The sequence below is a fragment of the Parus major genome, chromosome 13, assembly GCF_001522545.3.
Source record: "Parus major isolate Abel chromosome 13, Parus_major1.1, whole genome shotgun sequence".
NCBI classification, from domain to species: domain Eukaryota; kingdom Metazoa; phylum Chordata; class Aves; order Passeriformes; family Paridae; genus Parus; species Parus major.
In genome coordinates, this window is record NC_031782.1 from 5,529,272 (window position 1) to 5,553,771 (window position 24,500).

The 24,500-nt window shown below is 43.7% G+C and overlaps 1 protein-coding gene across 3 annotated transcripts in view; it reads right to left on the reverse strand.

Annotated features, from left to right (window-relative positions):
• The window catches only part of GRIA1 (glutamate ionotropic receptor AMPA type subunit 1), a 118,640-nt gene that overhangs the window by 14,346 nt on the left and 79,794 nt on the right, over nucleotides 1-24,500 (reverse strand). For all 3 annotated transcript variants that reach the window (XM_015641984.1, XM_015641985.1, XM_015641986.2), the window contains exons 9-13: nucleotides 23,382-23,492; nucleotides 22,217-22,423; nucleotides 20,701-21,071; nucleotides 4,814-5,012; nucleotides 4,069-4,316 (exon numbers count right to left, since the gene is read on the reverse strand). In XM_015641984.1, the coding sequence (XP_015497470.1) occupies nucleotides 4,069-4,316; nucleotides 4,814-5,012; nucleotides 20,701-21,071; nucleotides 22,217-22,423; nucleotides 23,382-23,492 (1,136 nt within the window). The remainder of the gene's footprint in view (nucleotides 1-4,068; nucleotides 4,317-4,813; nucleotides 5,013-20,700; nucleotides 21,072-22,216; nucleotides 22,424-23,381; nucleotides 23,493-24,500) is intronic.

The window sequence follows — 24,500 nt, forward strand, 5'->3', positions numbered from 1 at the left end:
TGGCCTCATATGCCCTGTGGTATCATTGCCATGTTACCAACAGGTCATGGGATGGTTGCATCACCATTAAAATGCACAAACCCCAGAACACCTGGGACTTTTGGATGCAATCTTTCATAGATGCATCTCCCCAGTCACAGAAAACATTACATGAGTCTCATGCTGGGCAGACTCTACAATTCAGAAAGAAGACCAGTGATCTGGATTTAGGACAGCCTCCAAAGCCAGGCTGTGCTGCAGTTTGCCTTCAGACCTGTTCACATCTCACTGCTCCAGTGGGGAACATCTGAGGGAGCACCTTGACTCAGGATGTGCAGTGTTCTTTTCTGGGTGCTGAATATCAGGTGCAATGCTGGTGTTGCCATGGCATGAAAAAGGAGTACAAAGCTAAGCACAGCAAGGCACAAACATGAGAGGGCTTTAAAAATTATGGAAGAGGTGGAGGGATGAACTGTACGTCAACACACCTCGAATGCCAATAAAACAGGTCTTTAAAAAGGCCAAGGGCCTTGCAGCTCCAGTCTCAGAATTTGTGCTCTGTGCCACACCAAGAAACCCTTGGCAAGGAGGCTGTTCTGTATTGCAGTTCTAAAATGAGCCTGACTGTGAGCAAGAGGAATGTGCTGACCTCCAGGAGCCCGCCACAGCTCTGCCTGTTGGGATTCCATCCGAGCACTGAAGCCTTCACAAGGACTGGGAGCCTCCTTCAGGCAGAATCCAGCCTTCAAAAAGCAAAATCCAGATGCAGTCAAGCTTGCTACCAGTCCAAGAGAAGGCAAAGGTGTAGATCTGAAGGTGACTGAATATTGTCTCTTTTCAACTCTAACGGTATTTTTGTCAGAGCCTGAGTTTGGTTGCATTTAAAGCAAATGGGAACATGTGAGTGTAGATCCAGAAAGAATCTGACACTAAGTAAATCATAATTATTCTGTCTTCTAAAACAGAATACAGGTTACTTAGCACTCTGATGCCTGGACCATCTGGGAAAAATTAGTTAACTAATGAGGCAAAATACATTGCAGTTTCTATGTGGGTACAAGGTGTTAACAAAGTAAATGCATTGCTGTTTCCCTGAGCACATTATCAGCAATATGATTTCTGGGGCCATGTGCTGAACATTATGTATTTTCTTTCCTAGGAAGCTTCATTTTGTTAAACTGTGTCTCCAGCTCCCAGGGAGAGCACAGAACAGGCTGCACTACATATTGACTGTGTTTTGATGGAAGACTGAAAAGTCTGGGGTCGTGAATGAAGGTGGGTTTTTAACAGGGAACATTTTGTGTATACTCACAGACCCTAGGAAAGCTGCCTTCTGTTTTATGGAACTTTAATGTCAATATGCCTGCTCTGAAGAACTTGCTCTCACAGACTGCCATCTCAAAAACTCTAGTGCCTGAGTCCAGACCTACATGGAATTTTTTGGGTTTTCTTTACCCTGTTTTGGATAATTTGGCTTTTTTCCCTCTTTCTGATCACTTGTCCAGCAGTGGAGAAGATCTGCTGGGTAAATGGGTGTGTTTTGCAGCAGGGTGACTGCCTCATGTCAGGCAGGATCACAGCTTGACCTCGCTGGTGCTGAAAGGTGAAATTTCTGCTATTACTGCCCTTCTCAGACATGCCTAAATGCAACTAAATTTTAACCTCTGGAGGCCAAAAGACAGATTCACCTGGGAGGAAGAAATATTTTCTTTTAGCAGTCCACGAGACCAAACTGATCTTCTAAAAGGGCTGTTTGCACCTACTACCACATGTAGAATTATTTCTGGATTATCAACCTTGTTTTCATTTATCTGTGGCAACATCTTAGCATTGTTTGCCCATGTAGAATCAAGAAAAATATATGGTGAACGCTCCTGTAGTTTCTCTCCAGGATTCTTTCCTAACAAGCTATCCTAAATGCAGGAAAACTGGTCTAGCTACAATGCCCAGCTTCTAAAACACACCTGACACAAGACAGACCTGGGTCACAAACCTCCTGCAATCCTGGCTCAGAGCTTTTACTCTGTGGATGGAAGTGAGTGGAGATGGAGACTGAGTGAGAGACAGGATGACCGTGCTGGACAGACGCCTCATGAACGTCACCTTGCTCAGGGCAACCTCTCACGTGCAGGACCCCGGGGGTAAAACAGACATGAGGACTGTAGGGAACTACTGAGATTAAAACAATTAAAACATCAGGAACAAAACAGACACAATGGGACGAAAAATGGACAGGAACTGTTCCAAAGAAACGCCATTGGATGGAAAATCAAGCATTCCTCCTTTGCCATTAGGCCCATAAGAAATTTGTTCTACATGCAGCCAGGATGCAAAAGAAGAAACAGAAAGAAATGTTAGAAATTTTTGGAGTCATGCCTAGCAGAGGGATGTTTGGAGTTGCAAAAATAAAATGATGCAATTTTCTTTCTTGTGGTTTATTTTTCTTAGAAGTATGAAAAATGGCTCTTTCACATGCCAAAAATTACATGACAGGTAGGATGTTCCTGTTTGTTTGTTTTTATAATATCGAAATTAGGATCCAAGACTGATGTTTAAATAAATAATTAATTAAGTAGAATCAGCCCCATATCCTAATTTCCATATTTGCAAGACTGAAAACAAACACTGGAAAGTGTGCAACAGAAAGCATCTCAAAGCTGTGAGAATATGTCCACCTTGAGCTGGAGGAACCTGAGTCATTTCAGAGCCTGAACTGCACTGGATGCAAGAATTGCCTTGTGCACTGGGTGGTGCAGGCTGTCAAATCAGCTTCTCTAAAGATGCTGCTGATGTGGGAAGTGCTGAATCGAGTGTGAGCTGACCTAAGAACTGTAGTAATCAAAATCCTTGGGTGTCATCCACTACCAGCTGATACAGCTTTGATTCTTTGGGCTGGCTTCGGCTTGGGCACTGTGTGACCAGACAGATCTTTCTGCAAATGGCCATCTGGTAATATTCTGGTTTCTAGAAATGCAGAGATCGTGGATTAAATGTGTCTGCATTGGGTTATGTTAGCAAACAACTATAAGGCCACACATACACTTCTGGTCAATATGCTTTCATTAATAAATAACTCAGTAATTAATTAAATACATTGGAGTTTCATTCTGATTACTTAACACTACAGATCCTGAGATCTAATGGTTTGGTAATCTAATGCTTTGGTAATCTAATGGTTTACTAAACCTTTGTAACTCATGTTCCTCATGATTGTAACGTGAGGAACTGACGTGGCTGCTGCCAAAAGGAGCCACACTTCTGACAGCCCAAGATGACAATTCCAGTCTGTGGACTGTGGCAATGCTGCTCTGAGCAGGTCAGTTTTCATGATGGATGCTCATGCCCAGGAGTGTGGCTGTATGCAGTGCCCAGGCTCTGCTACTAACTCAGGCCTGGGTTTGTGCTCTTAAAGAGTTCTTCTTCTTAAAGGAAGGTCTCTGAAGATACTTCACAGGCCAGTGGACAAAGGTATGTGGCAGCTGTGGTTTTGGGCTCAGAGATGCAGTGTTTATACCCCTTTGGACTTGCTATAAATTTGGTGCTTGCTGGGATCTGAATTGACTCAGAGAATGAAACTGCCCACCCTTTGTAGGGCTTTTCAAAATGGACTTCCCACCTCTTCCAACCAGCATTTCATTTTAGGAAACACCAAAATGCTTTCCCCATGAGAACTCCCTCTGCAAGCATGGATCCAAGGCAGGGTAATCCCATACTCTGCAAAGCTGCGCAGTTCACATGGCACGGGATGAGCGTCCCTTCCGGATACAGCTCTGTGAAACCAATGGTTACACCACAGCAGCCCCCTGCCATCACCTCATACAGCAGACACATTCATAGCCAGTGGATCAGCCAGGATCCAGTTTCCAGATGCAGGGCTTGAAGAATTAGACACTCCTGCTGCTGCTCAGTGGGAGCCGGGCATTTTACTTCCCTGGACATCACACTGAGTGGTCACACCCCTTTTTCCTCCACCTCCCCCACCTCCTTGCCCCAAGCTTTCGTGATTAACATGGCAATGGAGATTGAACTGTGTGCATACATTGATTTGCTGGGTGGTTTGGCAAAAGGAAGCAAATCCAAGCTACTTACCTGAGCGCAGACCCCTTTGGCGTTGCAATACCATAGCCTTTGGAGTCCAAGTTACCTCCCACCTTCATGGTGTCGCAGGGCTTCCTCTGCTCGATGTACTCGTTCATTGTGGACTCCAAGAGGTATGCATACTTCCCTTTCGACTTCCTCACCCGGATCATCCCCTCTTCCGTCGTCCTCACAAAAACGGAGGGCTCGGCTGACTTCATGTATGTCCACATCTTCTCAAACACTGCTATTTTGGATCGCTGCGTAGGACAGCAGAAACCCAACACAAGTGTTAACAGAGGTTTGGGTGCCCCCTGAGATTTCCAGCTTGGACTGAGCACACACCCACACATCAAACAGGCCAAGGAAGCCAAAAGGGGTAACAGGATGTTACCACTTCTGCACCAGGGCCCAGATCAATCCCTGATTTTCTGGCCCATATTCGTTTACGAAGTGATTTTGCAGATCAAACCAAGGGCAAACCAAGCTGGAAATCTGGAGATGGTTTCATTTGGAGTGGCTCAGAGAAGCTCCTCAGTAACGTGGGGAAGCACACGGATATTCCATATTTGTGTTCACAACTACAGAATATCACATGCACTGGAGTCACTGCCAATCTTCTGGCAGGCTGTAACATGGTGAGGGGAAGCAAGTGGAAAAAAAACCAGACCTGAGCTGAGGATGAGAGAGGACGGACCTGGAGGACTTGTCAAACAAGAAGCTAAGAAAAACGTTTGCATTAAAGTTTCCTTTTTACCCTAAAAAATTCTTTAGTGGAGCCAGCTTCCAGGGTGCCATAGGCGATTTCTGTCTGCTTGGCCAAGTCCTCGGCACTCTCGATGGGAGACACCATCCTCTCCACGGTGAGGAAGGCAGCCAGGTTAGCTGTGTAGGAGGATATGATGATCAAGGTGAAGAACCACCAGACGCCACCGACTATGCGGCCGGAGAGAGACCTGGGCACAGAGAGGAGAGTCAGACAGGAGCAGGGGGAAGGTCTAAAAAGTGCAGCTTGCTCTTTGCAGGCCCATCATTTACGTGGCCATTTACCCAAAGTCATGCTCTCCACACCCTTCCAAGGAAGCCAGAAGTCTCTCTCAGTTCTTAATTTACCTTTAAAGGTGTTGATGGAATTAGAGTGGGGATAAAAAAATTCAGTGAAAAAAAAATCAGTAATAAACAGAGAGAATATGCTTTGATTTTCAATTCCTTTCAGAGTACAATATTAATAATGAGACATGGAGATAATTATGAGAAAGTTTAGCTGGGCAGGGGGCAGTGCCCATCACCAATGCCTGTCGAGGTCTCTGCTGTACCACGTACCCCTGGCAGGAAGGAGCACCAGCATGGAACCAGACCAGACACACAGCCCAGCTGTGATCTTTCCCTCCATCACCTGAAGTTTAAAAAAACAACCCCTGTGTTTTTCTGTAAGACATATTGAAGCTCAGAGAGGAGTTATGGTCTTAATGAATAATTTGCCTACTGACATTCTCTCTTTTGTATTCAGCAGATGGTTAGACAAGATGTTCATAATAATGCTTTAAAATCTAGGTGTTTTGTACTGTCTGCAATCAAATAACCAATTAACTGTAACCATTCAATAGCTATAGAAGCAAATAAGTCAAGCAGGCATTAATATTAAAATCTTTTCAAATAATTTTTAAGAGTGGAAGATGATTTTAGAATGATGTCAGCATTCAGGCATTCTGTCTAAATTATTTATGTGCTCCTTCTTTAGATGCAGAGCACTGTCCCAGACAGAAGGGAACATACAAAGCTGTTTAATAAAGCCAGACAGCCTGACTAAGGAGGACCTGCCCGTGAGAAACACCATTTATTTCTCCACGGGGGACCATGTTTCAGCATTGTCTTTCTGCTGATCTGAGTCACTCTGCAGAAATATGGTTTATGGGATGGTAACAGAGATATCCCAGTCCAGAAAAGGCTAAACTTTGGTGAGATAAATGTGACCATCTTGCATCCCATCTGCAGAGAACACTCAGCCTGCAGGGCTGTCAGCACGTACAGCTTCACCATTTGTTTCATATTTGGAGAGGGACTGGGGAGGGACGCAGCTATGGATTCAACTCACATATCTTCAGATTGATGAGGAAGAGGAAGAAAATTAGTCTGGATGATGTGTGCTCAGGGAAGGAAGCGCTCAGAAAAGGCACAGAGGCATTAAACAAAAGTAACCAGATAATGTCAAATACAACAATGTCTGCTGATGAAGGCCACTTTGAGCTGGCAAAATCCATTTGCATGGCAAATAATCACATTCATCTCCAGCTGCAAATTATACAGCCTTTCCTTCCTGATGAAGCTGGGATATTTCTGCGACTCATTTCAATCCCTTCAGCAGCAGTCAGCCGGATTCCTGCCTGCAGACCCTCGACATCCCGGTGATATTCTCCACCAGCTAATCCCAGGGGGCTGCCTGCCCTCAGCTGCAGATGGCTTGTGCTTCCCAGCTTCACACCTGGCACTGACAGCATGGAAAAGTAACTTTGGGGTGTAGAGCCTGGAAGGTAACAGGGAGGGCTGGGGGAGGAGGGAGAAGGGGCTGTTTCTTTGCCCAGGGAGACAGAAGGATGCAGACAGGATTCATGTGTCCATCATGGACTGCTTTCATCTGGGCTGTCTCTGCTGCTGGTGCTGGTCATTCCTCCTCATGGCATGAGGAGGGATGTGCTCACTTTCACAGACTGTGGAGGAAAGGAGAGGAGGTCAGCAGCTGCCAGGGCTGCCAGCATGGCCTCGTGTGTGTGAGGTTTTGTTGCTGACACTGCTAGTGGGCAATGTTTGCCCTCCTTGCTGGATTGACTTGGAGCTGGGAGCTGTGAATCAAAGCTGCTGAAATGCCCAGCAGAGAGAACACTCAGCACATGGGATCTACAGGACACAGCCCTTTTGCTCCGTGGCTGGGCAGCACAAGAGAGAGCTGGCCAGGGATGGAGAATCTGGGAGGACAGAGCAGTTCAATAAAGAACATAACGACAGTCATGATAAACACCACAGAAGCAGATGTGATCCCATTCAGGAGCAGTGAACACAGCTTGAACAGAACAAGATGAGTTTCTCTCGTCTGCTTAGACTGAGCCTGCTTACCATGGCAAGGGCTTGCAAAGGCAGTATCTGTTACCACCTTCTTCTGCTTCTTCTGCAGCCCCAGCAGACAAATAGCAGTGCCTCCATCATGGGACACATTTGCAAAGTGCCTTTTAGGCACTGTAATTTAGGAGATAATGTCTGATTTCTGACAGTAGTGACTTCAACACCAGGGAGCTAAAAGCCTGGGCAAAAACCGGTGGGACTTAGAATTATGTTTATGCTCTAGTAAGAGCAGTCACAGAGGAGGAGATACATCTTGTTCTTTGAAGTCACTGTGAGGTTTTGAAAGTCTCAGTCTGGAGCTAGGTAACAAAAAATGACCTTACACTTGACTTACAGAAATCTTCTGCAGCTTGAGCCCTGGCTCAAGTTCTTTTCACTAATGGGTGCTGTGGGGTTCAAATCCTCCTGCATGAGGATGTGTCCCTGTAGCTGCTCAAACACAACACGAAGGAGTCAGCTCCCTGCTGAGTGGAAAGGAGTCAGTAACTCAGCTCCCTGCAGAGCTAAGGTGAGACTGAGCACCCTGGATAGGACTTTAAAGATGTGCTAAGATTCAGATATTTGGATCTGTCTATTTGACCTCTGAATTTATTCATATTCGTTATCATTGTAATCCTTGCAAACAGCCGGGTCTAAAAAAAATTGGACTAAAATAAGCAGGGGTAGGAGTGTAAGAGGATTTCACAAATGGGGTGCAAAAAGGGGTAAAATATCTAAATAGACCAGATTGCACTTTTCCCAACCTGTGTTATTTCCTCTGCACCTAGATTCTTCTTTCCTACACAACCAAATTAAGATATCCTGATTTCTTCTTCTATCCCTGCCTGTGCTGTGTAAAATAACACACATACCCCCACTCTTCTCCCTGCCTTGGGATCCTGCCTGTGCCTCCCAGAACTGGCAAGAACAGGATGCTCCATTCCATCATTACCCTTGCAGGAATGAGTAGTAAATACTCTGCCCTCATTATCCACAGTGCACAATCTACTTAAAATTAGAGCTGGCTGGGAACCAAGATTTCAGGACCGTGGAAAACTCTGAAATTGTAAATAAAACCTTAATATTCTCATTTGGAATGCAAAGATAACGTTTGCAAATGTCCTCTAAAAGTAGCACTCTGAAAATGGTTGTTTTGGGTCTGTTCATGCTTTGCCTTTTGCTATTACTTATAGTTTAATTTCTGAAAGGCTAAATGGTATAATTTTAACATGGTAAACAATTTTGTTTCTGCTTTCTTGTTTCAAATAATTTTCTTTCAGCTTTTATAGTAGATTATATCTTTACCTACTGCATATATAATTTAAAAGATAATTCTGAAGCATGCTATTTTAAATCTGCACAATAAGAATACTGCAGATGGTCAAGCTGAAAGTAATAATTTTGATTTTTTTTACTTACATGACTTTCTAAAATCCTTTCCTTGCAAAAGTAACTGCATTTTGCCAGTGGAACACAGAAAGGAATTGTAAGTTCCCTTTGTTCCTATGAAGAGATTTGTTCTAATGTTTTAGCCTTACCAATGATGGATTTATACAGAAATAGAAAATCATGCATCTATAATCTCATTTCTTAAAACAAAATGCAACCCTTGATCAAACAATTTTCTCTTTGATCTTATCCCTCATGGAAGGTAGGAAAAGCCAGCAGGAGTTTGCCTCTGCTTTGCCATCTATTAGAAGAGAACAATACATTTCTGCAAAAAATATTAACAAGATCATCAGAAAATATACAGAGTAAACCTCCTTGGAAAACTGTTCAAGCACTATCTCAGTTCTCTCCCACTGCTCCCTTCCCCCTCCTCAAATCCATTCCTTATGGAGAATTACACCTAAACTGACAGTGTTTTAATTAGAAGTGCAAATCTGGGATCCTGAAGCCATAGTTGCTTTGGGAGGATTTCCCAGATTTGCTGTTAAATTCAAGTCTAATAAAGGCTCACTTGCTCAACTGACATATTTGTCACTGAATGAATTTATGCAAAACTGTTGAAAGAAAAGCTCTTCTGTGCTTGTGCTACTGATTGTGGGTCAAACCCACTTTTGGTCTTCTACCCACACAGAGCCTCTGATCTCCAGCACTACTCTGAATTTGATACTGGTCTAGACAATTCTGTGGTTCTGTCTGAAATCTGACTCTGTAGTGGATTAATTGCAAACATTTTGCACCAGGTTTGCTCTTACTTTAAGCAATTTTTCAATATTAAACTCTGTCAATGTAAAGAGCTTTGCTTTTCCTGTGTGTCACAGACCATCTGGCATGGTTGGCCTCACCACTTCATCTCTGTTCCTGACACGAACCCCAGCTTTGCTCAAAAGGCAAAGGAAGAAATTCAGTGTGGGGTTGTGGAGCTGGGATCAGCTCTGGGTGCATCCATCAAGTACAGACTGCAGAGCTCTTATCCTCTTACTCTCTGCTGTGCCATGGAGAGTTTTGAATTAGCTCACAACTGTTTGCCACAAAATTCATGGGATTATAATGCAAGTTTCTCTGTTCATGCTGCATTACTAATTTTCTTGCCATATGAGTTTGCTTTTACTTATTATTGGATCTTTCCTCCTGGTACAAGGGTCTGGAGTCCTGACTGCAGTGCTGGGTTTTAACATGCAGTGTCAGGAAAGCCTTTACAAACACAGAAATAAGAATATTTTCCACTGATATTCTCATTCACCTCTCCCAAAGGTACAAATTCTTTCTTCAAGTCTCACAACTTTTTTACAGAGCTAAGAGCTGCATATTTTGGTTCCCTGTGGGTACCACTAACCAGGGAGACAGGGTAAGGAAGCTGAGGGTGCACAGGTACTGGAAGTCCCATGCTGGCTCTGTCCTGGTTTTCTTTCTCTAATTCATGTTAAAAAGAAAAGGGAAAAAAATTAAAAAACTAAGGCTTCTTAACTTTTGTATGTAGGCTGGAGATCTTCTCTTGTGATTTCAGGCAAACCCTGCCAGTGAATCTTGATCCCCAAAGCCAAGATGCTGGAAGGAGGCAGCATGGATTTTGGAATCCCAGCAGATGTGCCTTGAAGAAGGGGCCTTGTGGATGCTCACGGTGTAAATATTGCATCAACTGAATCTGATCTCTGCAAATACACAGAATCTCCCAGATTCAATGGGGGGGATGTATATCTGTGAGGTGTTAATTATAAATCATGGTTTATTTACTGTTTCTTTCTGCCTAAACTAATGGCTTTGGACAGCAGTGTATGCTCCCTCTCCTACTGTTTCATCTCTTCTGCAGAATATGTTGGCACTTTTTTCCCCTTCCATTTCCCTTTAATGGGCAAAACCTCATTCTAAAATGAGTTTTCCTGCTTAGTCAGAAATGCATCATGCCACTTGTGGTTCTCCAGTCATTGGGCCTTGGATTACTGCAGTGCTAAGTATAAGCATGACTGCATGGAGCAGCTTCCTGCTGTTTTTGAGACATCCACTTAGCATTTTGACAGGCAAGAGGTGCCTAAGCCTAACCAGAGGACTAGCATCCAGGTTTTTCTGTTCCCTGAGAAGCCCTGCTACTTTATGGGTTCCTGGATAGCTTACTTCATCTCTCTAATTTATTTCCCAGCTGTGGGAAAAGAAAATGAATCACATTTATGAACGTGTCCTGGGTGGGTGGCCTGAAGTGCCGCCCACCAGGTGGAATTTACCTCTGAGCTGCTGCTTTGCCCAATTCCCCTTACTGAGACACTCAATCCCATCAAAAGGGCTCAGCCAGGCAGGGGGTGATGTGTGCACTCCACAGCATTTTGCAGGTTGTGCCATTCTGAGCCCTCAACTGACCCAAAACGTCACCTGTGGATACACAACAAACACAGCTCACCTGCTCAGCTAGTGGGGTGTTGGAAACACTAGGTGCCAAGAAAAAATGGACTGACATGGGCAGCAAGCCCTCTTCAGCTTCAGCAGGGCACATAAAAATACTCCAACAGAGCAGGACTGAGGTAAATCCTTCATTCGAGGGACCTGCCATCTCTGCACAGCATCCCTGGCTGCTGAAATGAGATGTTTAACGCTAAAAATGCAGGATAATACACTCAGCTCTTCCAGAGGGCAGCTAAAAACAGTTCAAATTCAGGGCCAGGATAGAGGGATGAAGTGGAACCCTCAGAAAAAACAGGAGTGTAGCTAAAAGGCAGAGAAGTAGATCTGAAGACAGGCACCGTCATCCTCTGAAATACAGACACAGTGTGCCTCTCCCTGTTGCAGACAGGGTGACTTAAGGGATGAATATTTATTGATTTGCTGAGAAACACGTGGTCACTTTGGGCTGCTTGGCAGCTCCAGAGAAAGGAAAAGTCATCCCTCTTCTGCTGTTTTGCCAGCTATCGCTACAAGGAATAAAACCCCAACTCTCATCATGCCTTTGAGCAAAAATTTCACTGTAAAAAAGGCTCTTCATGTATTTTTCTCACTCTGATGACATTTGTTCACTTTGCTGAGAAAAACTCACAAGGTGTTAAGCATAAAATTTTGTCAGAAGCAGTTGCTGAAGAGCTCTGGGAGATTCATTATTCAGGGACTTCCTCAACCTCAGGTGGCCCCAAATTTACAAGCACTCATCCTCCTTTTTGAGCAACAGCCTATGGTGCCAATGTCCTTTACTGAGTTGCTGGATTCCATGTAGTCTCCCACAGTCTCTTCTTCAAAGTCTACTTGATGAAAAACCGTTTTTTTCCCCCCCAAAGATTTAATATGTTTTGGATTATATGCCATTCGTTTTTCCAAGATTCTCTTTAGCCATCTACATTTGCTCACACGAGAGCTCCATTTCTGAGACTTCTGGGCAATAAAGCTACAATAACCTAGTTCAGACTTCTTCCAAGGTGTCTTGCCTTGGTTCTTTTTGCTTTATTTTTTTTTCTTGTCTTTTGCAGATTTCCCAACATGATGAGAACAAGGCTTTGCTCTGGAAGGAGAGTATTTTCTGCACTGCAAGATATTCACTCTGGCAATATTTTCACATATTCCCTTAATTTTCTCTCTCATTTCTAATTTAAAATGTGATTCCTCACAAGGCCATACAAGTTGGATTTTCTCTAGTTTCAGTTTTGAGCCTTTCTTTTTTGCACAGGGACATACTATATCTCTTGAAGAAGTGGTGAGGAATGAATCTGCTCTCCCCAGACAGTGTTTTTAGAAGAGCTTTATGTGCACAGGTGTGCCTGTCTTTTAACATCAAAACTCCCAAACTGTGAGGGGAAAACATATTCAGTGTTTCTGCTGCCCCTATTTCACCTGCTAAGATCCATTTGGTGATTTTTTTTAAAAAAAATTTGAGGCTTCAGAGGCACTGCCGAGATGAAAAGCTGCCCCCTCCCTCTGTTTTTCCTCTCTGCTGCCTGAGATTTTGCTTCTTATTTCAAGCTTGAAGAAATGAGAGAAGAGAAAATTCCTCCTAAAGGAGAGCATCCTGTGCACTTGGCTCCTGCAGCCAGACCCTCATGGACTCTTCATCATGTCTCAACCAATACACAGGGTACAAGTGCTTATTTTATTGCTTTTTCCTTTCACCATGTGAGGACTCATCTCCTTCCTTTCTACTCCTCTGTTCACACACTTGCCTTCTATTACTCCTCATCAGACTGAGTTGGGAGAATTCATTAGTGTATAAAACATGCTTTGAAGTTGTCCAAATAACGGTGATGTAACACTTTTGCACTTCTATAGACTCTTTTATCTGAAGATCAAAGTAGTAAGTTATGATTACCATGATTGGATTATTGCTGCTTAGCCTTTGGATCTGAGGGTAAGCAGCAGCTCTTCTGGGTAGGCACTAATCAGAATTACTGCACGATTTTATTCAATAGACTGAATGCCATCAAGTGTGCTGCTGCTGGTTAAGGAGAGGGCTGTGTACACGAGCTGTGTACCCTTTGCTGCCATCTCAGCTTAACAACCAGCTGCTCTCCAGCTGCCCCTGTGATCCATGTGAAAATGGAAGGAAGATCAAGACAGCATGGAGGGGTTCAGAGGTGGCACCACGCTCTGCCCTCTCCAACTCCAGACCCTGCCCAAGCACACAAGGATTTCTTAGCAGGACCCACATTTTGCTTTTCCCAGTCAATGGCTTCCTCGAGCCTTTCACAATGGATAACACAGTATCTCTGTCCTATTTCAACAAATTTCCAGGGATTACCTATCCAGAGACACCTGCTCACCATCTCAGGCTGTGACAATGGGCATTGCTCAGTGAATGAATGCATTCCTGAACTTCTCATGAAAAAGGGGTATGGTGCTTCCCCAGCTACAAGGACAAGTAGTTGGGATGAAATCTGAGACAAAAGCAGAATAGGTCCAATAAATGCAAAATTCCATTGGAATAAAGGCAGAACTGTGAGCCTCCCAGCAGAAGGCCAGCTGTGGGGGTGATACCAGCACAGATCAGCTGTGGATGCTTTTTGTGTTTTGTGAGCCAGAGCAATTTGAATCAAGGAGTTCAAAGCTCATTCAAATGTGTATCCAGTGAGTGTGCACATGATATCTTAGTGCTGATAAAAGTAATGTACAGCATATGGAAGAGTTATTTAAGCAGGGCTTCCCTGCGAAAACATGCTCAGGGCTTCCCATCATAGTTACAGTATTTTTTTGGAGTGCCAACATTAAAGCAGTGTGTGACAGGCAGCCTTGCAAAAGACACCACCTGAGGGAGGTGGAGGCCGTTCAGCTCCTCACAGCCCTTATTCTTTGACAAAAACATTTGGCAGTCGACCTAGCTATTGGAGAGACACAACCATGCACAGCCCTGACTGCAGACCCCAGCTGAGCTGACTGCTCAGGAACAACTCGTTATCAAGAGGAAAGGAAATAGAAAAAAGTCTTCTTTTCACTGACTGAAAATCAGCAGGTCTGAGTACAGCATAACAGGGGGTCCCTGGAGGCTCAGAGAGTCTCCTGCTGCAGTCAGAGAGAAGGCTGGGAGTGTCAGAAGGCAGCGCTGTAAATCTTAGTGCTCCTCACAATCCCTGGGTCAGTGCCCAGCATTAGAGACACAAACAGCACCTTCCAGTTCCGTGTCAGAGAACACAGAATGGTGTGGGTTGGAAGGGATCTGAAAGTTCATTTCATTCCAACCCTCTGCCATGGGACACCTTTCACAGGTTGCTCCAAGCCCCATCCAACCTGACCTTGGACAATTCCAGAGATTCAGAGGCAGCCACAGCTTCTCTGGGCAACCTGTGCCAGGGCCTCACCACCCTCACAGGCAAGAATTTCTTCCTAACATCTATTCCAAATGTACCCTCTTTCAGATAAAACTTCCCAAGATATTAAAAAAAAAGGGAAATGCACTTTTCTCCCCTGCTATTTTCAACTTTGCTTTCAACAAAAAATACAAGAAACATTTATTTAGTCCTGAAGAAAGAAATTGCACAAGTATTTTTAGGCTAATATATCTGCTTTTAGATGAAGTGTTTGATGACTTATTTTAAACACAGCTGGTGGAACGATTAGGGAATCTGTCACTCATTGGGAGGAGTTTCAGCAAATTTCTTGCTGTCCCCCAGCAACCTCAATGCTGAAGGCCCAAAGTCAGAGCTGTGGGAGAGTGATTAGGTATTCCTGATAGGGAAAGCATCCTGAGGAAGTAGCTTACAGGTCAGTGGAGGAAGCATTCATTACCTCTGCAGCATTTAGACATTTTCAGGTGGCAGAGCGTGGAAATTCAAAAGACTAATTTTTCCTTTACAGAAGAAATTGCGTCTTTCCAACAATGCTCTCTCAGCTGGTTATTTCCTCCTTCTGAGTCCTCTGTATCCTTCAGCATTTTCCCAAATGAAAAAGAAATGATAGCAAGGATGACTATTTTAAAAGAATTTCCATTTTCCCCTGGTTGCCACACTCTGGTTGCCATGGAAGTGCGCAGACTCCAAAGGGGACTGTTTAGTTGGATATTGTGCAATTTGTCAAGCTGTTCCTCTGGTGAGTCACTTTCCCTGGTTAAGTGAGTTTTAGAAATAAGTGTGGTCATCAGTTCCTGGTGATTTGCAAGTGCTGCTGTTACCCTGTGACCTGCATTTGCTCTCCCTGGACATAATTAACTCTGCCAGGTAGAGATAATTGCAACATCATTTGATACACTTTTATAAGGCAAGGAGACTTTTCCAGAAGTCGAAGTCCTGATTTTCTTACTTTTATTCTCAAAGAAACTCGGCTCACCAGTTCATGCAAACCACCACAAATAAATGAACCTGAGCTTTGTCCCCACAGAATCATTAAGGTTGGCAAAGCCCTCTGAGATCACTGAGTCCAACCCTTACCGCAGCACTGCTGTTGAAATTCACCATTAAACCACGTCCCCAGTGACACGTGCACACGCATTTTGAACACTTCCAGGGATGGCAATTCCACCCTTCCCTGGGCAGCCTGTTCCAATGCCTGACCACCATTCCAGTGAAGAAATTTTTCCTAAACTTTAATTTAAACCTCCCCTGGTGCAATTTGAGGCCATTTCCAATGCAGATGCTTGGAGTGTCAGAGAAGACGCTTACTGAAATCAAGAAGAGTCATCAGATAAATACCCCTGCTCAGCCTTCTTTTCAGGAAGGAATTAAATTCCTTTTGATTGCTAAATGCAGCTGGCTCTAATTTCTCTAATGCTAAATTTTTAGCAAAATAAGTAAGTACCCTGCAAATGTAAGTTTACAAAGGATGGAACAGAAATAATTTCCTTGAAAAAATCCAAATCTAACCTTTCACCAAAAAAAACCAAACAACAACAAAAAAAAAACCACCACAAACCAAAAACCTCCACAACATTCTTTTTTGTTCTAATCAATTTCTGATTTAGATTTTCCCCAAAAACTGGATAAAACCTTTCAGTATTGGGAAGATCTTGATGAAATTTAAAAGTGCTGCTGTCTTTCAAAAGCTGAGGTCTCCGGTGACTTTTTTCAATAGGGCTATAAAGAAATGTAAATAAACAGGAAAAAGAGCAGAGGAAAATGCTCAGCATTAATTACAGGTACATAATAAAGACCTTGTTTTCTCTTCCCCAGACAAACCACCCTGATGGAGTGGAGCAGAGAGGCTGAGGAGGAGTGCAGTGAACACGAGCACTGTACGGATCAGCCAGAGCTCTGTTTCCATGTCACAAAATACAAATAACCATGTCCACAAAATGCCTATAAATAATAGATTGTATCTACTGACTGGAGAGCAGCCAGCATCTGTCTCTCTCCTTCCTGCCTGGGAGTGCAGTCATTCATCATCTCTGCCAGCAAACCTCCCTGCTCAGCACAGCCAGCCCCGCCAGCCGGGGGTCACTGCTGGCCACAATCCCCTGCACCCTGCACGCCTCTGGGGCTGCAGGCCAGTGAAAACCCTGTTAACTCTTCATCCCAAGGCAGCTGGAGGGTGGATTGCACCTTGTGCCACATCTCCTTGCACACATGGAGCCCCACAGCCTTTAGGGCACACTGGTGTGACCCCAGCAGTTCCCAGCTGTGGTCCTGCCTTGCCCAGAGGAGCACAGGGGCTCTCCCTGCTCATGCAGCCCTGCTGATGCTCCCAAAACATCCCCTGTCCAGCCTGGCTGTCTCTCAGACACTGATGGCATGAAAGCTTCATCCACCATTTCACTCCCAGCACAGGCTGACCACATCTCCAGCTCTTAAAACAATGAGACAGATAATTAGGAGTGATTTCAAGCTGTGTTGTCCAGGTTATCAGGACCTGATGCCTTGGTGTGCCACGACAGGAGAATACATTTCCCTTCTACTGACAGTAGACTTTGATTTGAATTCAAAATATGTATTGATTTTTTTTTTCAACAATAAAGAGAGGCTCCAAGAAGTTGGGCTAATTTTTGGAGATCTTCATTTAAGGTTCCTCTGGCAGGGCACAAAAGATTTCTGCATTCACTGGGTGATATTGTCTGATATTTATTCACCTGCCAAAGCTGAGATGGGACAAGATTCCTACAGTCAACTCAGCTGAGAGTAACTGTCTATTCTATCTCATGGTATTTTCAAGTGAAGAATAAATGCCTCTCTGGAAGACCTGTTTTAACCAAATGTATTTCATTTTAGTCAGACATAAATTTTCTGAGTCACAGGAAGAGTAACCGGATTAAATTTAATAGTCTCCAATATACAAAAAGTCGCTTTTGGCCTCAAACTATATGAAGCAACACATTTTATGGTAACAGAAAACAGAAGATCAAGATAGGAAGCTGACAAGAAATGCTATTTTGCTCTCTGTTTTTCCATCCTTTTCACAACAGTCAAATTATTTATTTTGCAGAAAATGATGGAGAACATGAACAATTCTGATGCTTTGTTTTGCTGCAGAGCAGGTTGAGAAGCCCAAGCATCCCTTGAGCTTCTCAAAGGCCTCAGGTCCATCCTAAGTGAGGAATGGCAAAGTGCTGGACTTTAGCAAGGTCCTACTCCCCACAGCTGCCACACACTGCGGTTATTTTAAGCTCTGAAGACAATTTATCAAATTACAGTTCTGAAAATGGTACAATGTGAGTCACATTTACTTCACATTTTTCTTTCCGCAGGCTCGCGCTATTGGCTGTGGGTTATTTATTACCTCTGATGCCTGCTCTGAGAAGCTCCTTTCTGGGTCTGTATTTCACATTTAATGAGTGCTTTTGCAATTTCATGACCGTTTTCTGAAGCTAAGGTGGCACTTTGCAAAGCCTGATGGTTTATGGCCCGTTTCAGACTTCACTGATTCCCGCCTGTCGCTGTGGAGCTGTGCACAGCTCTGAGCTCCTCCCTGACCCTGCTGGGTATCAGCTGTGCTTTGAAAGCTGTAGGGGCAGCAACAGGGGCTGTCTCACCTCAACCAGGATAAATGAGTCCACGTGGTAGGGACTGCTCCACAGCCAGTGATGGTGATGGTGATGGTGATGAAGGTGGACACACGCTCCAGTGGGAAATGTCTGAGAGCTCGCAGCCCCCTTGGCCTGAAGCCATGCATTTACCATTGAGCCATCCCTTTATGGGTTTGGAGGGATGGATTCCTTGCTCATGCTCATGTTTCAGCACCCAAAGGCACAACACAGACTGCCACCAGCTCCAGCTGGCACTCTCCATGGCTGGTCACTGCCTGCCCTTTGTCACATCCACCCAGTCGATGCCTAGACGTGAAGGCTTCAGAGCTTCAAGGATACCAGCTGACCTCCTGTGAAGAGGCTATGAGCAGGTAACCCACAGCTCTGCTCTTTCCTGGCCATCCACAGGCCACCAAATTTACTGTGTGTCTTTAAAGTCCTTGGTAGGTTGTCCCCAGTGTCGTAAAAGCCTATTTAAAGCTCTGCCTAGTAAGTCTGTCTTTAAAAAAGGACAACACTTTCCTTCAAAAGCAAATTTTTTTCTCTTTGGGGCATTGAAGTTCCCTGGGGACTGGTCTGAGACTGAGGAATGCACATTTACAAGAGCAAGTTATTTCTGCAAACCTCACCACCCGCTGTGCTGAGTGATGTGTCTGCAGTTTTGATCTTACTTTTTTTTAAATGATAAATACATAGTGGCATATGCACTTAAAACAAGCACACTCTGGAAAATAAAAAACAACAAACCTCCAGACAAATTTCCCCTGCTCCTTTCCAAAACAAAACTGAAATAAACAACCCAAAAACCTTGAAAACAACAAAATACACCCCTGCACTTGCTCCTTTCTGCTGGGGAGAGGATGACAGAACAGATGTATAACAGAAGCTATTTCTGTTGGTTAATGCATTACTGGGGAGATGCTGAGAGATAGTAGTGGTAACTTTAGAAGCAACCACATAGGAAATAGAATAGAGCAGATATCCCCACCTGCCCACAGTGTCATTCTACCAAGTGTTCATTTCTAAGTGATGTGTCACAGAAATCCTGCTCTGGGTTCGTGTGAAAAGTACATGTGAAATGCAGAGTGCGCTCAGAGCCTTTCTGCACAACAACATCCTACGGAAATTCTCACTCTTCTGCTTCCTCCTGGCTTTCACATCGCACAGGAATGTCCCTCTCCCCTTACAACCATCTCAGCAAGCTGTACTCAGAGAACTGGGAGTTATAATAATTCCCATATTTAATTTTTAAGTTTTTATCATCTTGCCAATAGTTGTAGCAGTCAGAAACTGCTCTTGTGTTCCATGGGAAAATATTGGTTTTGATGAAATTGTAATTTTCATTATCAGGATGATTAAATCAACCAACATTAAAGTAACAATGATGGAACAATTCTCATTTCCCATTTCAAAGCAAAATAAAACCACACTTTGAAATGGTGATTCAAGGCATGTTATTTAGCTAGAGCAAATCATGTTAGCTGAATCAAACCCACTGATCTTTCCCTGACACTTTCTATTAAAGATGTTACCAAAATTGCTATTCCTCAAAGCCTCATCTTTTCACCTCTCCCTGCTCATCCTCGAATCAGAAACCACCTATTGAAATGACCCTAAAGGAAGACATTCTCTTTCCTAAATAAGAATATGATGACAGAAACAACGAGAATGAGAATCACAATAACCTGATCCTAATGCACAGGGCTGGCTACAAGACAGCAATAAAGCTGCAATTCCCTCTGCTGGGAAGATTTTCTGAATTCTCTGCCTGGCCTCCTACTAATCAATGATCAGATAATAAAACATATTCATAAAGGCTGTCACTATCAAAGTGCCCTGCAGACTGTTATTTCCTTGCTATCACAAGCTCATTAACATTTGGATAAATTGGCATCTGATAGGCAAAAAGCTGTTGCTCAGCCTTCCCTGCCATCCCCGGGGAGCTGTGCTGAGCTGCACAGAGTTATCTCCACTTGTCAACGGAGCTGTGTCTCCTTCTCATCCCCTGAGCTTTGATGCCACCACAGCAGGCTGGAAATCAACCTCTGCCCACTGTCTTCACCCATAAGATGGGTATTTCTGGATGAAACTTCCTTTGAAGAGAAGGGAGACAAAGCCCGCAAAAGGAAGGAAAAATTATCTAAGTAAATCACAAGAGTCATTCACCAAAAAGTCCCTTTAGGAAGGCTTTGGATGTTGGGTCACACTGAACTTTCAGGCAGCAGAACTGTTGGCTGAAATGGGAAGCAGAATGAAACTTAGTCTTTCTCTAACCTTTTTAAAGGCCAGTAATAATTAAGCCACTCATTGTGCTCCATAATGTTTGACACAGACCATATAACCTTTCTCTGGGCACCTACTGTATTATTTCTCCAAACCTTGCTGGAAGTTTTTATCTTCCCTATAATGCTAGAATCATCTTATTTCTACTAGCAACAAAATAAATGACTGATAAAATTTGATTGCAGTTGGGTGGCTTTAGAAATGCTTTTTCTAATTTCTGTAAATTCTCTCAAAAGAACTCCTCCAAAACAATTTAAATACTGTTTTCACAGTGTCGGGTTTGAGGTCCCAAGTTCACAGCTGTGAGAACTGTGAACTTTTGGATCTTTTCTGGGTCTGTAACTGATTCACAAAACTACACTTTGTTTCAGGAAGGGAGGTCAAAGTAGAACCTGTTCAGCTTCAAAACACAAAGAAGGATTAAACCATGCAAACTAGAAGAAGGCTCATTTGGGAAGGCAACCCACCTTGGAGAAATATCACATCCTTGCTGCATGAAAGCTCCTAGGGAGAACCAGAGGCTGTTGAATATCCCAAACTCATTTGTCTGGTCAGTGGCTGGCTGGTCCCGTCCCTCCTCGAATTCCTCAGTGTGCCACTCGTAAGGGCTGAAGCGACTCACCAGGAAGAGGACAACGCTCACTCCAATGTAGGCAAAAACAATACACATCCATATCTCGTAGGCCAAAGGATCCAGAAAGGAAAAAACTCCTGGCTTGGACTTTTGAGGTTTTTTTATCATTATTGATATACCTAAACTCATGAACGGTTTGGAAAAGTCTATAACTTCTTCTCGAACCAGGGTGATGGTCAGTGGTGCCACAGCCACATCTGCCCTCTGAAAAAGGAGACAGAAAAGGGATTTGCAGACTGGGAATAAAATGTTTCTACTTACTGCAGCGTATGATCCTTTAATCTCTGTTTAACCTTGCTATCTCAGAAGAAATCAGACAAAACCAATTCCAAGGAAAAGGTTAAAAAGGAGAAGCCCATAATATTGGTGGATTATTTCCATTTTATCACCACTGATTACCAGATCTGTTTTGAAATCACAGTGCTTTCTTTTTTGCAGCCACCCAGCTCTTCTCATCTGATTTATCCACTGATGTCACAGTCTGATGAAGATGATTTTCTCTAAAAGAGCTTTATCATCCAGACATCAAAAGAGGCAAGGAAAGGCCAATCTCCTGAAAAAGGATGTCAGGATGTTTATTTCCATCAGGAACCGTTTTTTGATTGCATAACTGATGCAGGAGAAGAGGAAAAATGGTCCAGCAACACTGATATGTTCTCTCCACTAATTTTGCAATCCATCTTGAAAATGGAGAGAGAAATGCATTGAAATGGATTTACATTGGAGCATTTACAGTGGAGCTACCATCTCCCAGTGGAGTGGATCATCCCCACTCCAACACAGTCTCACATGGACTTTGGAACCGATGCTCCTTGCATGATTTCCCTTGTAGGGGAAAGGAAATTAGACCCCTCTGTCTGAGGGATGACCTAAACATCACAGAGTATGAACTACCAGACCAAACCAGGTTTAGAAGTGTAGGGTGCAGGTGTACATCCCTAGTAATGGAAATGAGTGGCTGGACAGAAAGTAATCTCATCCTTCTATTCACCACTCATGTGCTGAGTGTTTGAAATCTTTTTCTTCCTTCATCCTGCCATTACCATGCAAATATAAAACTGAGTAAAATTTGGAGATTCAACCCATGGGAAAGTATGACCTTTCGATACTTGTTCTTCTAAAAATGTAAAGAAAAAGAATCTTGGAACTGTTGAAAGTGAATGTTTTGACATTTCCATAGGCCCAGCATGTGCTGTCTCTCCCTAAATTAAAACGTTTTACTTGGGCTGATTGTTTGAGCTGCAGCCCTCTGGAGAGCTCAGGCTGAGAGAGGGCAGGACTCCTTCCAACTCTGGGGCTTGAATGCGATCCCAGGTACCAAGAGCTAAATGTGGAGGTTGGAAACTCACCCCGTAGACGAGTTCTCCCACCATGCCGTTCCAGGTTTTGGTGTCGGGGTCCCGCGCTCCGTACTTGCCGTCGCGCACGATCTCCAGCCGGTAGTGGTAGCCCACGTGCTTGGCAATCTCGGCGGCCAGCTCCACGCAGTAGCCCTCGTACCTCTCGTTGCCCTCAAACTGGTTGGCGTTCTTCTTGAGCATCACATACGGGTCCTCCTGGCACACAGAAGAGCCCCATTGAGCCCCACTCCTCATTCCAGAGGTGCACAACAGCTGTAGAACAGCTTCTGGTCGCCCTGCAAAGCTCTAGCTTTGTGTTCCTGTGCCAAGTGACATGGCCAACACCCCGCGGGCTTATTCTGGAAGGCACAAACTCTGATTTTTTTTATTGTGACATATTCTTTTTATTCATGCAGAATCTGTGTGGAGCTCCTGCAGTGATGGACCTGAGGGGAATGGAGTAGCTGGCAGGATTTGGGCAACAAATCTTTCAGTGTGGTTCTGCAAGGGGTATTTAATGTATCTGAGCTGTGAATTTTTAAAGGCATGCCTGCCTGCGTGGGCACAGAGAATCAAATCTGCTGGACAGGAGAGAGCCTTAAAGTGTTTAACTCAGTTTGGGTATTGTGTCTTCTCTGCAGACTCCCAGTAAGCAATCAACAAACAAATTAGTAGTAGTTCATGTTTCTGCAGGGTAAGTGTATACAATGACATAATACATGATACCATACATTGTGGGGTACCTATTATTCCTTCATGATTATAGTGGAGATTTGCTTTTAAAGCAATGATTCAGGCTCTCCGAACAAAACAGCTTATCCTTCCCAAAACTGCATTCCCAATTCTGTGGGATAAATACAAAGCGCAGGTACAATGTTCTTAATTTACCTGTGTTGGTGCCTCTATTATCTTGTCATAATCTTTTGTATTTTCTACACTTAAGCATGAGAGCTCTTTAATACCTACTTAATTAGCCACAGCAATTTGCAGATACCTTTATGGAGCCGACAGGAAACAGCAAGTGCTACTATTATTATTATTGTTGTTGTTATTATTATTATTGCTATTATAAAAATGATATAATACAAAGAAGGGCACATGAGTGGGAAGAGGAAGCCTGCACATCAGGGAGATGGAGGAGAGGGAGAGATGGGATGGAAGCTGTGGCACTTACCAGGATAGTTGTGACAATGTAGGTCCTGTTCTGCAGGCTCGTAGACTCATTGCCACTTTGAGTATCTACGGCTATTGGGACCAGCTTCTCATCTTCATTCCAATAACCAATCTGCCCAATACAAAACCAGGATTAACATGTCTTTGGAATATTAACCAAGATACAGTAACAGGGTGATCCAACCTAAATCAGCCTTCTCTGCATTTTCGCACCCAGACAGAGATCTCTCCTGATTTTTCATGTCTTTGGTGAGTGGGACAGGGAAATTCCCCATCCCATTGTGCCTCTAGCCTGAACATAATGTGCATGATGTGCTACAGTAGCACAGTGCTTGTATGCATGCAAAAACATTTATCACATTGTGATTACTGCCATTCCTACGATGAGAGTTCACTTTCCCCGTGTGACTTCCAAAAATTATTCTAATGGTGAGCTTGCCTGCTGTAGGTGCAGGTGCTGGAGGGTGATGAAAAATTGTCCTGCAGCTGAAAGCCTGCATGAATATAGGACTGACTCTTGGGACATCTTGAGACAACAGGACAAAAAATCAAGTCAGAACCATCCCCCCACCACCTCCCTGCGCCAGTGTCAAAAAGTTTGGGGTTACAAATAAACTGAACACTTGTAAAGGGAAGAACTCTAAGGTCAAAATTCTACTTAATAATAATCAGGGATTTGGGCAGCTCTATCACTCCTTGAAGGTAAAGCAGAGTGCCAGCAAATATCTCGAGGAAGATTGTGGTTGAGATTATCCACTTTGAGGGCTTGATTTTATAAGAGGTTTTCCATCACCTCATGTAAGTAAGAAGTTGCCTGAGCTCTGCTCATATGAAAGGAATTTCTTATCACAATAAATGGGAAAATGTATTAACCAGGACATGACCAGGAACCTGCTGATGGCAGATTAGAGATCATAACAGCTGAGAAAAAAAAAATCTATGCAGGCTTCTAATCACTTTTCATTGCACAGACGAAGAGAACGGAAAGTGAGGAAAGATCTTTCAAAGCTCTGCACTAGAGCAACAAAAGTGGAGACATGGATGGATGTTTGCTTTCCACCTCTGGCCTGGTGGATCTAAAATACAGCAGGCATCATGGCAGTGATGTACAAGTCTTCTA